Source organism: Anguilla rostrata, chromosome 17, assembly GCF_018555375.3.
Source record: "Anguilla rostrata isolate EN2019 chromosome 17, ASM1855537v3, whole genome shotgun sequence".
Taxonomy (NCBI): Eukaryota; Metazoa; Chordata; class Actinopteri; order Anguilliformes; family Anguillidae; genus Anguilla; species Anguilla rostrata.
Window position 1 is genome coordinate 20615837 of NC_057949.1, and position 16480 is coordinate 20632316.

At 52.5% G+C, this 16480-nt stretch overlaps 1 protein-coding gene across 1 annotated transcript; it reads left to right on the forward strand.

Moving 5' to 3' along the window:
* The first annotated feature begins 482 nt into the window (after positions 1-482).
* On the forward strand, positions 483-14520 carry LOC135244083 (far upstream element-binding protein 2-like). The gene is made up of 17 exons (XM_064316282.1): positions 483-950; positions 3551-3662; positions 4505-4564; positions 4749-4785; positions 5097-5152; positions 5938-6009; positions 6346-6403; positions 6802-6973; positions 7988-8086; positions 8733-8834; positions 10090-10192; positions 11530-11651; positions 12719-13015; positions 13231-13343; positions 13764-13849; positions 13953-14156; positions 14471-14520. Exons 1-17 carry the CDS (start codon positions 825-827, stop codon positions 14518-14520), a joined length of 1869 nt encoding a protein of 622 aa, XP_064172352.1. The 5' UTR covers positions 483-824.
* The last annotated feature ends 1960 nt before the right edge of the window (positions 14521-16480 follow it).

Here is a 16480-nt window from a genome sequence, read left to right on the forward strand (position 1 = left end):
TTTGATCTGAAACTTTTTTTTTGACCTTATGCTAAAGGACTTTTGACCTATTTTACTTAATTATACACATTTTTAAAGATTATAGGGAAACTTTATCAATGTTTAAGAGAAGCACATTTGGTGGTTTTGCTCTTTTGTAAGTCGCTATTGATAGCATACATTAGATCCGGTTTAGGGAAAATCCACTTTACATTCTGGTTTGCCCTGTTTGAAGGACTGTATGCAAATACCACAGATCCAAACCGTCAGTGACACCACGTGGTCACTCCAGATACGCTTTGATTTGTGGTGAGCTCTTCGCAAAGTAAAACATCTTGCGAAAACCGGCCTATAATCCACGTTGTTCAATAAAACGTCAAACCTGTACACCCATCTCACGTTTCTATACGCCATTATTACCCGTCAATCAACATGAAACGGTTCTGGATTTAAAATATGTTTGGCCAGAATTACTGGTTGCTGATGACGGTTGAACATCTGATTGGTTATTTTTAGCAGCGCAAATGGGACGGTGCCTTGATTTAATCTGTTTTTAAATGTCTGGAGTTTTTTTCTCGAAGGCTGAAGGCACTTGTTGCTGAAGGTGAAAATCGACTCGAGGTTTTGCGTTTGCGCCCTTCACTGTGTTTTTGTTTTGGCCGCTCACGGGAGAAAGCCGAATAAACTCGAGATGTGTTTCTGTTAAACTCCCGCCCCCATTCCACCATCACAACCTCCTCGCCCCTCCCCGACTCTTGCCTTTTCGTCTTCCCGCTTCTGCGCACCTCGACCCGGCCTAAACTGCCTGCTTCGAATCGACAGCCCCCCGTCGCAACACGACTAGCATGTCGGAATACAGCGCGGTGCCTCAGCCCGGGGCTGGAGCACCTCTCGGTGGGCAGTCAGCCCTGGGGGTCGGTGGCGGGATAAAGAAAGATGCCTTTGCAGACGCGGTACAGCGAGCTCGCCAGGTGAGGACGGGGGTGGCGTGTGAGTAAAGGCAAGCTAAAGCTAAATTAAAACGTGCCTGACAGTCAGATCAATGGAGCCGGCGTCATGCATGGCTAGCTGGCAAACTGTAAGTCGCGTATATATCTGATAGGTCCCCAATAAAATCACACGTTTCTGTGAACCTGCTTGTCAGCGAATTTTAGTTTTGGTATTCTCATGTGCTCTTAACTGGGAAACTTGCTGGCTAGCTGATATGGATTCGCGAGGCCTGTGTACTAGCTAGCTAGCAGATTAACATCAGTTACCACTGTTGGGTTTTTTGTTGCTAGTCTAGCCATAGCACGTAGACGTAGGACGAGATGTCTACAATTGCCTATAATGCAGTGTTTTGATGGTGAGACCAAATGAAAACCATTATACTAGCTAAGATGTTAGCCTGGTAAATACAACAGGCCATTAGCACCTCCATTTAACCTGCTATCTGACAAGCTAGACAACATGTTCCCAGTCAGCTAGCGGGACAAGGTCTCAGGGACTGTAGGATACATCGTAACAACCAGGCATATCAGTTTTTAGAGCAACCTGAAATGGTAGCTACGTGGTTTAAAAATATCACAGCAAATCAGTAACCAGCTGTCTGTTTACTTTTATCTAGCTGTAGTCTAGCTACCGTTTGTCACCGCAATGAAAACACCGGCTCGTCAATTGACGCTTGAAACGTAAACGTTAGTTAGCTAGCTAGCTACTTGGTCGGTTGGTCATACTGCTGAAGTAGCTATCTAACCTACCCAAGCTAGCTAGCTAACTTCTGAAGTGATAATATCACCACAGCAAGGTAACGCAGTGCGTATGGCGTCTCACTGAGCAATTAAACCTGTCAGTTTGGTTTGCTAACAAGCTTTCCCAACGTAAACTTTTCCGGTAAAATCGGGTCTAATCGGGCCCGATCATGCAAAGAAAAAGTAATGAACTTGACCTCAAAGGAACTGGGATTATTTGGCGAGCACCACTACGACGTGCAATCTAGTAGTGTTCAAGTTGTAAAACCTTATGATTTTTTAATTAATGTTCTTGGATCACGTTGCCATTTATGAAAGGCGAGGCCTTGCGTTCCTGTTTCCTTATATCAGGTTAAATTCCTATCCGTGTCGTCACTGTAATTGCTTTAGTTGCTCTGAGACGTGTGGTGACGTCTCAGCTCAACCTATGTCGGTTTCAATGAGCTATTTGTCTGTGTGGATGCTGGATTAGCCCACTCTTTGTGCCCTTACTTGTGACCTGGGTTTAAAGTGCCATTCAGGTGCAGTGGGAATCAATAGTAGCCTAGTGGAGGTAAAGTACTGTTGCTTTTTTTGTTGTATTGGTCCTGTGGACCCAGTGGGGTATTTGCCTTGAACAGGTCTGCATCCTGGCAGCATCTAAGCTAAATATAGCCTTTTAATCCCTACCGTTTTTTAATGCCATGTTTCCATGTAAGACATGGAAATGCAGTTTCTCAGGCAGATTGTGGTTAGATTTTAACCAGCACAACACTTTTTATGTAGCCTAAACAATTTCTGAATGAGGAAATTGTGTGGTTACTTGAAGCGAATGGAACAGGAACTAGAATGTCAGCTGGGGAAGCCTTTGAGGGGCTAAATTCCATTAGCAGACACTCTTATCCAGAGCAACTTACTCAGCTTAAATTATTTTAGGTACACTAACTTCATTTGATAAAACTATTGAGATATAGTATCTTTGCAGACAACCTGAACATTTGAAGCCCAGCTTTATGCTATCTGGTCTCTACCTGTTGCTGTGGAGGTGATGGTTCCATTATGCTGTCTGGTCTCTACCTGTGGCTGTGGAGGTGATGGTTCCCGTAAGGCCAGTTCAGATCAATGATTTGCAACGAGACGAAACGATTTTAGAATGTTGCAGAGAAAATTGCAGCGGTGTGAACTGGTTAGTTGCAGAGCGTCTGAAGCCGTTGCCTGGGGTCTCAAAAGACCAACCTTGTCAAATCGCCAAGTGCAGTTTTAGAACGTTTACAGTCAGACGTCTTGGAATTTTGAAAGTTGCATCGTATCTCGTTGCGAATCATTGATCTGAACTGGCCTTTATGCTGCCTGGTCTCTACCTGTGGCTGTGGAGGTGATGGTTCCCTTATGCTGCCTGGTCTCTACCTGTGGCTGTGGAGGTGATGGTTCCCTTATGCTGCCTGGTCTCTACCTGTGGCTGTGGAGGTGATGGTTCCCTTATGCTGCCTGGTCTCTACCTGTGGCTGTGGAGGTGATGGTTCCCTTAAGCTGCCTGGTCTCTACCTGCGGCTGTGGAGGTGATGGTTCCCTTAAGCTGCCTGGTCTCTACCTGTGGCTGTGGAGGTGATGGTTCCCTTATGCTGCCTGGTCTCTACCTGTGGCTGTGGAGGTGATGGTTCCCTTATGCTGCCTGGTCTCTACCTGTGGAGGTGATGGTTCCTTTACGCTGTCCGGTCTCTACCTGTGGCTGTGGAGGTGATGGTTCCTTTATGCTGCCTGGTCTCTACCTGTGGCTGTGGAGGTGATGGTTCCTTTACGCTGTCCGGTCTCTACCTGTGGCTGTGGAGGTGATGGTTCCCTGCTGTGTGTGTGTCCCTCAGATCGCGGCGAAGATCGGTGGAGATGCAGGAGGAGGGGCCCCCTCTATGAACAACAGTAGCCCTGTAGAGAGCTTCCCCTTCACAGCACAGAAACGGCAGCTGGAGGACGCAGGTGAAGCTCTGCCCTGAACACAGTGCTCAGTACATGCTATAACTACCCTGAACGCGGTGCTCCTCAGCACACACTCACTGACCTGAACACAGTGGTCCTTAACTTGGTACACGCTATAACTGCCCTGAACGCGGTGCTCCTCAACTCAACACACTCACTGACCTGAACGTGGTGCTCCTCAACTCATCACACACTCACTGCCCTGAACACAGTGCTTCTTAACTCGATACTGCCTCAACTCAGTACACAATATAACTGCCCTGAACACGATGCTTCTCAACTCAACACAGACTTGCTGCCCTGAATGCTGTGCTCCTCAACTCAACACACTCGCTGCCCTGAACACTGTGCTTCTCAACACACACACACTCACTGCCCTTAACTTGTTGCTTCTCAGCTCAACACCTGCACATTGGAGCATGCTCTCTGTCACGTCAGCATACTTTCTCAAGCACGTATATTCACACGTTCTCTCTCATGAGCACACTGGCACAAGCCATTGGTTTTTCTGCCCGCTGGTTTACTTGCTGCCCTCACTGGAAAGACTGCATTGATCGTTTTTGGTTTTTTAGCACATAAGCAATCCTATAATGTGACTCAGCACCACTTGTGGGTTTTTTACTGCGGTGAGTTCTGTGAAATGTGATATCCCACCTGTGGAACTATTCCGAATGTCTTACTGTCACAAACTGTTCGCTTTAATTTCAGTAACTGCCACATTTAGTTCTTTTTTTACTTGAATGACTTGCCTAGTGTGTTTTCTCACAGTTGTGTGTAGGATGTGCGTCATGAATGTGGTTGGTCTCATTTTGGTGTTTTATTTTCTTCCTGTTTCTCTCCAGAACAGCCAGACAGCAAGAAAATGGCCCCTCAGAGTGACCGGGACACTGCCACCGCTCTGTGTAAGCATGTTTTATCTCAGCCGTTTGTATTCCCGCCGTCCTTCCCGGCGTCTCCTCCGCTGCCCGTTTCCACGGCGACTCGTCCGCTCCTTCCCCCCCCCCCCCCCCCCATCCGCCGCTGTATCTGTCGTTGACTTCCTTAGCGTCTGTAACCCGACCCCTGACCTGTCTGTTCCCCTCACAGCCATCGGAGCCCAGCTGGCAGCCCTGGCCCAACAGAGGTGAGCACAGCATGCACTGGAATCCATGGCAACCCCTTAATGGAGTACAGAAGCGCTTATTCATTTATTTATTCACTTTGTGTGATCCGGAGGATGACAGGGAGGAGTGGGAGGGGCTTTGGCAGGACAGGGTAGAAAAGGCTTGGGCACAAGGTTGTGGACGGAATTAGGAGGGGCTTGGGAATGAGGACAGGGGCTTGTTTTAGATTTCAGTGGAAAGAGCATTTCTCCCCCGTGCTACAGTCTGCAGTCATTTTTTCATCTGTTTTATATCGCCCACCCCATCACTAATTACCCTCCCCCCCCTGAAGTCGGCCAACAACCACCACAGAAGACTACAGTGTCCCTGATGGCATGGTCGGACTCAGTAAGTGTTCAATCTCTCTTTCACACTCACGCACACTCACACATGCACGCACATTTACACACACACCCACGCACAAAACACACGCGCACGCACGCACACACACACACACCCACACACGTACATACACATGCACACGTACACTCACTCACACTCGCGCGCACCCACAGAAATGCACACCCGCACACGTACACTCACACACCTTTAACATTTGGTCTTCCCTTTGACTGCTCCTGGAATCCAGCCTGGCTGCGGCTGCTTAGCCTTCATTAAGTGGTAATTAAATCCTGACAAATGCAGCGTTCGGCTTCAGAGAACAAAAGCCTTGTGCTGAAGGGGATTGCACATGCACGATTAGTCATCCGCTATGTTTACTCATGGATTGGATTAAATCCAGGCATTTCCCCTCTTCCAGTGAAACTACATGTCCCATGATGCCTGTTTCCTTGTCAGAAGAGGTCTCTTCTCAGTACTAAGGTTGCAGTGTGTTTGCCTGGTCTGCCACAGCATAATATTAGCCACTGCTAATATGTTTTCCAGGGAGCACATGTGCTCCCTAATTGGCAAATTTAGGAGCACACTAATGCATCCCAATTACTAGATGTCCTCCCAAATTATTTTTCCTGTTAGCCCACATACATTTTCAGTAGCAAATGGTCCTAAAATGGGTGCACCGTAGAGCCCTGTTCCTGTTTCTTTTGGGTAGCTGAACAGTCTAGAGCTCTGCCTGCTCTTTAGTGTTGGGGGTGCTGGAGGGTAATTAAAGCTCTTTCTGTACTCTCTGACAGTTATTGGTCGAGGAGGAGAGCAGATCAATAAGATCCAGCAGGACTCTGGCTGCAAGGTCCAGATCGCGCCAGGTGAGAGGCAGATAGATGGAGGGAGAGCTGGGAAGGGGGGCTTTCCTCCGAGAGCAAGCGGCTGCCTGTCCTTTCGTGTCCTCAACTTCGTTCGGGGTGGGGCGGGAGGTCGTGGGGTCGGGGGGGGGGCGGGGGGAGGGCAAGGGGTCGTATATGGTAGGAGAGTCAGCCACCCTACAGACTAACGCCACATAGTCTCCCCCTAATCGATTGGGTGATGCACACCGCGAGAAGATTGCACCTTGACATCGGGGTGGGGTGTCCTCTTGGTTGTGTAGACCCAAGTGAAATTGGGCAGAAGTGGGTGACTAATTTGTGTGGTTGATTTTTGTCCAGACAGCGGAGGTCTTCCAGAAAGGAGTGTTTCTCTCACAGGGTCTCCAGACTCCATACAGTAAGTCTGTGCATCCCATCTCTGCGTTTGTCCGTGAGCACCTCTCACCACTTCCACACACGATTACCGCTGAGTTTCGGGGGGGAAACGAGAACGAAAATTAAAACGATCGCCAAGCTTCATCTCGCGAATAGATTTGAGGGGACAAATGAAACGGCTCTGATTCGTTAGCTGACGAACAAGCAAACGGCCAATCAGGGCATGAGGGAAGACCTTGAACCGTCCCTCAAAAGTCCATTCCCTGCAGATGTACTGGCAGATTTCTGGGGTGTGTGAATACGGGTGTGGGTGACTGTTTTGTAAAAGCTGTGTCTGTGTTGTGTGGTGTGGTGTGTGTATATGTGCAGCAGTGGGTTTGGGGGGTGACAGCTGAACCCCTCTGTCCCTCTCTTTGCAAGGAAAGCGAAAATGCTCCTGGACGAGATCGTGTCCCGGGGCAGGGGCACGCCCCCGTCCTCCTTCCACGAGTCCACCAACGGCCAGAGCGGCTCCGTCCAGGAGATGATGATCCCGGCGGGGAAGGCGGGGCTCATCATCGGGAAGGGAGGAGAGACCATCAAACAGCTGCAGGTCTGTGCCCCCTGCTGGCTCCACCCGCAGTACAGACATTAGTACATCAGTAGTACAGGCTGTCCAACTCCTACACCCGCAGTACAGACATTAGTACATCAGTACAGGCTGTCCATCTCCTACACCTGCAGTACAGACATTAGTACATAAGTACAGGCTGTCCATCTCCTACACCCGCAGTACAGACATTAGTACACAAGTACAGGCTGTCCATCTCCTACACCCGCAGTACAGACATTAGTACATAAGTACAGGCTGTCCATCTCCTACACCAGCAGTACAGACACCAGGGGCTCAGCCCTGTACACCTGCAGTACAGACACCAGGGTCTCAGCCCTGTACACCTGCAGTACAGACACCAGGGTCTCAGCCCTGTGCACCAGCAGCACAGACACCAGGGTCTCAGCCCTGTACGCCTGCAGTACAGACACCAGGGACTCAGCCCTGTACACCTGCAGTACAGACACCAGGGTCTCAGCCCTGTACACCAGCAGCACAGACACCAGGGTCTCAGCCCTGTACACCAGCAGAACAGACACCAGGGACTCAGCCCTGTACACCTGCAGTACAGACACCAGGGACTCAGCCCTGTACACCTGCAGTACAGACCCAGGTCTCAGCCTGTACACTGCAGTACAGACACCAGGTCTCAGCCCTGTACACCTGCAGTACAGACACCAGGACAGCGTCCCTGTACACCTGCAGTACAGACACCAGGGTCTCAGCCCTGTACACCTGCAGTACAGACACCAGGGTCTCAGCCCTGTACACCTGCAGTACAGACACCAGGGACTCAGCCCTGTACACCTGCAGTACAGACACCAGGGCCTCAGCCCTGTACACCTGCAGTACAGACACCAGGGTCTCAGCCCTGTACACCTGCAGTACAGACACCAGGGACTCAGCCCTGTACACCTGCAGTACAGACACTGGGTTCTCTGAGGGATGTGTGTGGGGAGTACTTTAGTCAGAAGTACAGCCTGAGTGAAGACTGGTTCTTCCCTCGCCATGTAGGAGCGGGCGGGGGTGAAGATGATTCTGATCCAGGACGGGTCCCAATGTCCCAACGTGGACAAACCCTTGCGCATCATCGGAGAGCCCTACAAAGTGCAGGTACTGGGGTCGCGTCCCGAGGATTCGGCAGCTTCCTCAAACCTCAAAATAGAGAAGAGAGGAAGTGGCACGAGATTTACATTACTTACACTGCAGTTACATTACACTGATGCTCTTATCCAGAGTGACTTATACAGTCTGCTGTAAAAAAAACAAAACATTTTTATTTAATATGTAATACATTTCCTGTGGCTGGGTAATTACTGAAGCGGTTCAGGTTAAGTACCTTGCTCAAGGGTACAGTGTCTTTGCCCCGCCTGGGATCCCACCCCATAACCTCGGCTGCAAGCCCGGGTCTCTAAATGCTGTTCTACACTCCATTCCTTGGGTTGCCCAGACAACCTGGCTGGCGGGGAGTTAATGAGAAGCCCTTGGAGCGCCGGTCTCTGCTGTGCTGTGTCTGAGCTGAGGCCTCACTCCTGTCTGAAGCGCACCTGCGTTACGCTGCTCTGCGGCATCTGTGCACATGCTCGTGTTTTCAGTCTCTGAAGCCCACGCTCCTCTCTCTCTGCGCGTGTGTGCGCGTGTGCGTGTGTGTGTCTGTGTCTGTCTGTGTGTGTGTCTGTCTGTGTCTGTCTGTCTGTCTGTCTGTGTGTGTGTGTGTGTCCGTGTCCGTGTCCGTGTGTGTGTGTGTGTGTGTGCGCAGCATGCGAGGGAGCTGGTGCAGGAGATCCTGTGTGAGAAAGACCACCCAGGATTTGGGGAGCGGAGCGAGTACGGGTCCCGCATGGGGGGAGGCGGAATCGACGTGAGTACCCCCCCGACCACAGCCTTTTACCCCCCTGCCTCCGCCTTTTACCCCCTGCCTCCGCCTTTTACCCCCTGCCTCCGCCTTTTACCCCCCGACCACAGCCTTTTACCCCCTGCCTCCGCCTTTTACCCCCTGCCTCCGCCTTTTACCCCTGCCTCCGCCTTTTACCCCCGACCACAGCCTTTTACCCCTGCCTCCGCCTTTACCCCCTGCCTCCGCCTTTTACCCCCTGCCTCCGCCTTTTACCCCCGCCTACAGCCTTTTACCCCCCTGCCTCCGCCTTTTACCCCCCTGCCTCCGCCTTTTACCCCCCGACCACAGCCTTTTACCCCCTGCCTCCGCCTTTTACCCCCGACCACAGCCTTTTACCCCCTGCCTCCGCCTTTTACCCCCCGACCACAGCCTTTTACCCCCCTGCCTCCGCTTTTACCCCCTGCCTCCGCCTTTTACCCCCTGCCTCCGCCTTTTACCCCCTGCCTCCGCCTTTTACCTCCCTGCCTCCGCCTTTTACCTCCCTGCCTCCGCCTTTTACCCCCTGCCTCCCCCTTTTACCCCCGACCACAGCCTTTTACCCCCTGCCTCCGCCTTTTACCCCCTGCCTCCACCTTTTCCCCCCCTGCCTCCGCCTTTTACCCCCCTGCCTCCGCCTTTTACCCCCCTGCCTCCGCCTTTTACCCCCTGCCTCCACCTTTTACCCCCCTGCCTCCGCCTTTTACCCCCGACCACAGCCTTTTACCCCCGACCACAGCCTTTTACCCCCCTGCCTCCGCCTTTTACCCCCCGACCACAGCCTTTTACCCCCTGCCTCCGCCTTTTACCCCCGACCACAGCCTTTTACCCCCTGCCTCCGCCTTTTACCCCCGACCACAGCCTTTTACCCCCCGACCACAGCCTTTTACCCCCTTGCCTCCGCCTTTCCCCCCCCTGCCTCCACCTTTTACCCCCGACCACAGCCTTTTACCCCCTGCCTCCGCCTTTTACCCCCTGCCTACTCCTTTTACCCCCCTGCCTCCGCCTTTTCCCCCGCTGCCTCTAACCCCCTGCATACTCCTTTTACCCCCCTGCCTACTTCTTTTACCCTCCTGCTTCCACCTTTTACCCCCCTGCCTCTGCCGTTTGCTCCCCTGCCTCCGTCTCCGTGCTGGCAGTGTGAGGCGTTTTGGATTCACTGTGTGCCGTTCGCCCTTACTCACGGCCCGGTGCAGACGCGCGGAGGGGAACGGGAGGCGCTAACCGCTCTGTGATTGGACAGGTCCCCGTCCCGCGCCACTCGGTCGGCGTGGTGATTGGCCGCAACGGAGAAATGATTAAGAAGATTCAAAATGACGCCGGCGTGAGGATACAGTTTAAACCAGGTAAAGTATCCACTCTGCTCGTTGTGCTGTTTAAACCGTGTAACTGGTCCCCTGCACCCCATGAAACGATGAAAATCAGGTAAGATGCCCCTTGATAGGCAGTCGGGCATTTTAACACACGTGCAGGTCATTCAGAGTGCCGACTGCCGCCTGTAAGGACACAGTATGCAGAGAAGCTGGGAAGATCTGCGAAACGTGAAGGTCGTTTCAGCAAGGCCATTGCAGCGTTTAATGTGGAACTTATTTAAATCCATTACAGCGAGTTTGTGCTTCAGAGCAGTTCTTCCCAAACTGTGGGTCTTGGGCCCTCTGGTGGGCTTTTAAAATGGTGCACGTAAAAAAAAAATTTTTCCACCTTTTCTGTGATGAGTTGTGATAAGTTACACCCAGAATTTCAATTTGCTATAACCTTGGAGCAGGCTGTTTTTCATCTGAAAGGAACAGGTCATTTTCCGGCTTTTTTTTTGGTGTATATTTTGATTGGCCCAGACAGCTTTTATGTGCAGTGGAGGACAGTTCAGATATACTTACAGAAGTTTCTGAAGACCTGTGAGCTGTACATGACTGGACAGGGGTTTCAGGGGTTTCAGGGGTTTCAGGGGTTTGTGGTCCGAAGCATGAAATTGCACTGATGATTATAAACATATGAATGGATTAATTTCATATTGTTTATTCGTAATTATAAACATGAATAACTGTTTTTATATCATGCCAGTACTTATTTCCTTGAGTGCAGCAGTCTGTGTGTGTGTGTGTGTGTGTGTGTGTGTGTGTGTGTGTGTGTGTGTGTGTGTTGTGGGTAGGGTTGGGCGATGTATAGTAAAGCTCATTATCGAATGCGGTCATCGTCACCATATGGTATATTGTTTTGTCTTTCTGTCTTAATTATACCTGATGCTGCAGTAAACATCCCAACTTCAGAGGCAGTGTGTGAAAAGCTTCCAGAGAAACAGAACTGCGCCGCGGTTATCTTTTAGGTGTTGATAAGGCGGCCAGTCGAGAGCAAAGCCCTGCAGCTTTTCTGTGATGGACAAAAACACATCACGCGATCCCACGGAAGCTGTGTGACCTTGCTGCCGATTGGCTGTCTTGCCTGCGCCCGACAGATAGCAGCGGTGACGTGTTTTTCCTGGAGGCGTTTCGCGCGGCCTCTGAAGCGTCGGTTGTTTGGCGTGGCATCCGGTGTAATTAAAGACAAGAAGATGAAAGAATAAAAAGTAGATGCACCTCAGGGAGGCGATGGCCCTAATTGCGTTTGATAATTGTTGCTGTGTGTGGCCCGGCCCTCGCCGCTGGCCGTTTCCCCGCGTAAGCCACCTCTCGTCTCGTTGCCCCAGACGACGGCGTGGGTCCGGACAAAGTGGCGCACATCATGGGCCCCCCCGAGCGCTGTGACCATGCCGCCCGCATCATCACCGACCTGCTGCAGAGCATCCGGGCCCGAGAGGAAGGACAGGGGGTGAGTACGGCTCAGACCGCTCGTCTTCCTCTCCGGCCGCTCGTCTTCCGCTCCGCTCCGTCCGCCGTTGTGTCGCTCGCGTAGCGGATGCCCTTATCCAGAGCGACGTACGGAACAGGAGCATGTTCGTGTTCATGTGAGCATCGTCTCTGTTAGGCTGCTGAGTGGCTCATGCTGTTAAGGGCTCTGTTCCAGTGTGTGGATGGGCCCCTCAGTCTGGTGTCTGTTAAGGCTCTGTTCCAGTGTGTGGATGGGCCCCTCAGTCTGGTGTCTGTTAAGGCTCTGTTCCAGTGTGTGGATGGGCCCCTCAGTCTGGTGTCTGTTAAGGCTCTGTTCCAGTGTGTGGATGGGCCCCTCAGTCTGGTGTCTGTTAAGGCTCTGTTCCAGTGTGTGGATGGGCCCCTCAGTCTGGTGTCTGTTAAGGCTCTGTTCCAGTGTGTGGATGGGCCCCTCAGTCTGGTGTCTGTTAAGGCTCTGTTCCAGTGTGTGGATGGGCCCCTCAGTCTGGTGTCTGTTAAGGCTCTGTTCCAGTGTGTGGATGGGCCCCTCAGTCTGGTATCTGTTAAGGCTCTGTTCCAGTGTGTGGATGGGCCCCTCAGTCTGGTGTCTGTTAAGGCTCTGTTCCAGTGTGTGGATGGGCCCCTCAGTCTGGTATCTGTTAAGGCTCTGTTCCAGTGTGTGGATGGGCCCCTCAGTCTGATATCTGTTAAGGCTCTGTTCCAGTGTGTGGATGGGCCCCTCAGTCTGGTATCTGTTAAGGCTCTGTTCCAGTGTGTGGATGGGCCCCTCAGTCTGGTGTCTGTTAAGGGATTTCAGTTTAATGTGTCCGAATTGACAACCAAAGTTGCAATGAGCATTGGACCCGTTACCATGATTAAACATTCCAAAATTATAAGAAATAGGGAAAAAGTATTCATTAAAAAATAAGAAGTGAAATTAACTTAGATTTTATGTTCCTCATAAAGGAAATGCGCTGTGCACACCAAGTGCTCGCTTTGCAAATCGCAGTGGTTGCGTTGACTTGTTTAACGTGTGTTCTAATGACACGTCTGTGTGTGCTTCCACAGGGCCCCCCGGGGCCGCCCGGTCCTGGAATGCCCCCGGGCAGGGGTAGGGGCCGGGGACAGGGCAACTGGGGCCCCCCTGGGGGGGAGGTGACCTTCTCCATCCCCAGCCACAAGTGCGGCCTGGTGATCGGGCGGGGCGGGGAGAACGTCAAGGCCATCAACCAGCAGACGGGCGCCTTCGTGGAGATCTCCCGCCAGCTGCCCCCCAACGGAGACCCCAACTTCAAGCTCTTCATCATCCGGGGCTCCCCGCAGCAGATCGACCACGCCAAGCAGCTCATTGAGGACAAAATCGAGGTATCGGGGCTGAATTATTTGGGCTTTTTTTTTTAGAACGGATGCTTTGCACAATGTGCGGTAGGGTTGCTGACGCTCGTGGTGTGCAGGCTGATGGGGAACCTGCTTGTCTGCGCTCAGTGGTAGAAGTTGCGGGGATGAACGCTGAAGGTAAATATGATTGGGTGTTCCAGACCGGGGGCGGGTTGTAACTCTGCGGCCTGTTGTGTTCGCAGGGCCCGCTCTGTCCTGTGGGCCCTGGTCCCGGTGGCCCCGGCCCCTCCGGTCCTATGGGCCCCTACAACCCAAATCCCTACAACCAGGGGCCTCCCGGAGGTCCTGGCCCACAGTAAGTACCGCCCAGTCAACCTCCAGCAACCGCGCAGAGTCCAGCGGTGCAGTTGCGACATCTAGTGGTGGCTCTGCAGTGTTATTTCATTTTTGCTTCCTGCCTAAATTAATTTACAGAATTGACTTCAGACAGCTTTGAGATGCCAGCAAACATCTCAGTGCAAAGTGGAGAATGTGTTTTGGCATTGTGAACTAAATCAGGAGTCGCAGCCTATCGGTGGCCACACTCAATGAACCACACCCACTCAGTAAGCTACACCCACTCAGTTACCCACACTCGATGAGTCGCACCCAGGAAGTCACACCCAGTGTCAATTGAGAACGGTCTGGCCAGTGAATTAGTACTTGAAGCAGGGCAGGCGGCACGTTAACACTTTTGTGCAGTTGCCATAGTAACCGCCAGCTCTCCTCCTTGCAGCGGCCCCCCGCCTCCTCATCAGTACCCCCCCCAGGGCTGGGGTAACGCGTACCAGCAGTGGCAGCCCCCGGGACCCCACGACCCCAGTGAGTGCCCGTCTTTACGCCGTTCTCTCACCCCTTCACTCCTCCTCTCAACCTCAGCTCGTTCACTCACTTCGGCTGACCCCTCCCCCTGTGCCCCCCGCAGGTAAGGCGGCTGCGGCGGACCCCAATGCCGCCTGGGCCGCGTACTACGCCCAGTATTACCAGCAGCCCCCCGGCGCGGTGCCCGGGCAGCCCCCTGCCGCGCCCTCAGGTGCCCCCGCCCCCGCCGAGCAGCCCCAGGCCGGGCAGACCCCTGGGGGCCCGCCGGACTACACCAAGGCCTGGGAGGAGTACTACAAAAAGATGGGTGAGGGTCCTCTCTGAGCATCATTCTGACTGTCTGCATTTCCCTCTTCATTTGGGAACCAGCTGTCTGTTAATTCCTCCTGTCATCACACCATTATACTGACTGTGACTGTATTCCCCCCCACTCTCTCCTCCCTCTTTCCCCCTTTCACTCCCTCTATCATTCTCTCCATGCTCTCTATCCTCTAACCCCCCTCTCCTCCCTCTCTCTCTCCCCCCCTCCCTCTCTCTCTCCTCTCTCTCTCTCCTCTCCCTCTCCCTCTCTCTCTCTCTCCACCCCCCATCTCTCTCTCTCCACCCCCCATCTCTCTGTAGCTCAGGCAGGTGGTGGTGCACAGGCCAGCGGCAGGCCTGTCGGCGGCTAGCTGACCAGGCCGCAGGCTACGAGGCGTCTACGGCAGCCAGGGCCCGACCAGCGGGCCAGCCGCGCAGCAGTAACAGCAGGACGAGGGATGTACTAGGCAGCATGGAGCCAGCCAGCGCCAGCACCGCTCACCACGCACACAAAAGCACAGCTACTGTACGAACACATGACCGCCCCACCACACACACACACACACACCACACACACACCTCACCACCACTCACACACACACACACACACACACTCACACACACACACACTCACACAGCCACTCACACACTCACCCACTCACACACCACCACTCACACACACACACACACACACACACTCACACACACACACGCATCTGCTTTACATCAGCCACTCACACACTCACACACACACACCACACACCTCGCTACACAGCCACACACACACCCACACGTCTGCTTTACACAGCCACACACACACACACACCACCTCACACCAGCCACTACACCACACACACACACACTCCACCTGTCTGCTTACACCACACACACACACTCACACACACACACACACCTCCACCAGCCACCACACACGCACACACACCTCCACCAGCCACGCACACACACACACCTCCACCAGCCACTCACACACACACACACACTCACACACACACACACACCTCCACCAGCCACTCACACACACACACACACACACACACCCGTCTGCTTTACATCAGCCACACACACACACACACACACACACAACACACACCATCACCTGTCTGCTTTACACCAGCCACACACACACTCTCACCTGTCTGCTTTACACCAGCCACACACACACACACACACACACATTCACCTGTCTGCTTTACACCAGCCACACACATACACACACACACACTCACCTGTCTGCTTTACACCAGCCACACACATACACACGCACACACACACACACAATCACCTGTCTGCTTTACACCAGCCACACACACACACACACACACACACACACACTCACCTGTCTGCTTTACACCAGCCACACACATCCATCTGCTTTACATCAGCCACTCACACACCTGTCTGCTTTAAACCAGCCACACACACACACACACCTGTCTGCTCTACACCAGCCACACACACACACACACACACACCTGTCTGCTTTAAACCAGCCACACACACACCTGTCTGCTCTACACCAGCCACACACACACCACACATGCACACCTGTACACACCTCTACACCAGCCACACACACACACACACACCTCTACCCCATTCATACACACACACAGCTGATCCTTCTCAGGGCAGGCTTTCCCTGATGTGAGGTTTGTATGTTGTTGCAGACGCAGTGAGTGGAGCCCTTCAGATTTTGTGTTAGAGGAGTGAGAGGGACAGAGACACCATCCAGCGCAGCCCAGCCAGTCGTCTGGACTCCTTTTTCATTTTTATTTTGTTATTATTTTTTACTTTTCGTTTTGTTTTGAGGGAAGCAGTGACCTCAGTGCCCAGCCTCTTTCCGTGTCTCTTCGATGCAGATCACTTTTTAAGAAAAAAATGTGAAAAAGGACAAAAATCTTTCTTCTCTGCTGAAAGAGATGAACTTGGAGAGACCCGCAAGCCTGCGTTTTGGTTTCAGTTGCGTCCTTGATTGTCAGCCCCCCTTCCCCCCGTCCCACGGCCCACATCCCACCCTCTCGAGAACATTACATAACCGTAGACTTGGCATCCTGATCCACTGGCGGACTGAGCCGTCCACCGACCCACCAATCAGCTGCCTGCACTTTCCTGCTGTCTAATTCCCTTAGAGACCGTGGCCTCTGCCAGTACTGCATTTACCCAGGCTAACGCCAGCGTGTAGAAATCCAGTCCTGGTTCTTCTCCTTTGTTTGTTTTTGTTTTGTCATGGCAAATAAGATGGCACGGGGGGGGGAATAAGTAATAAACCTTATGTTGCTTTTAAGATGTGATTTTATTTTATGCCCCTTT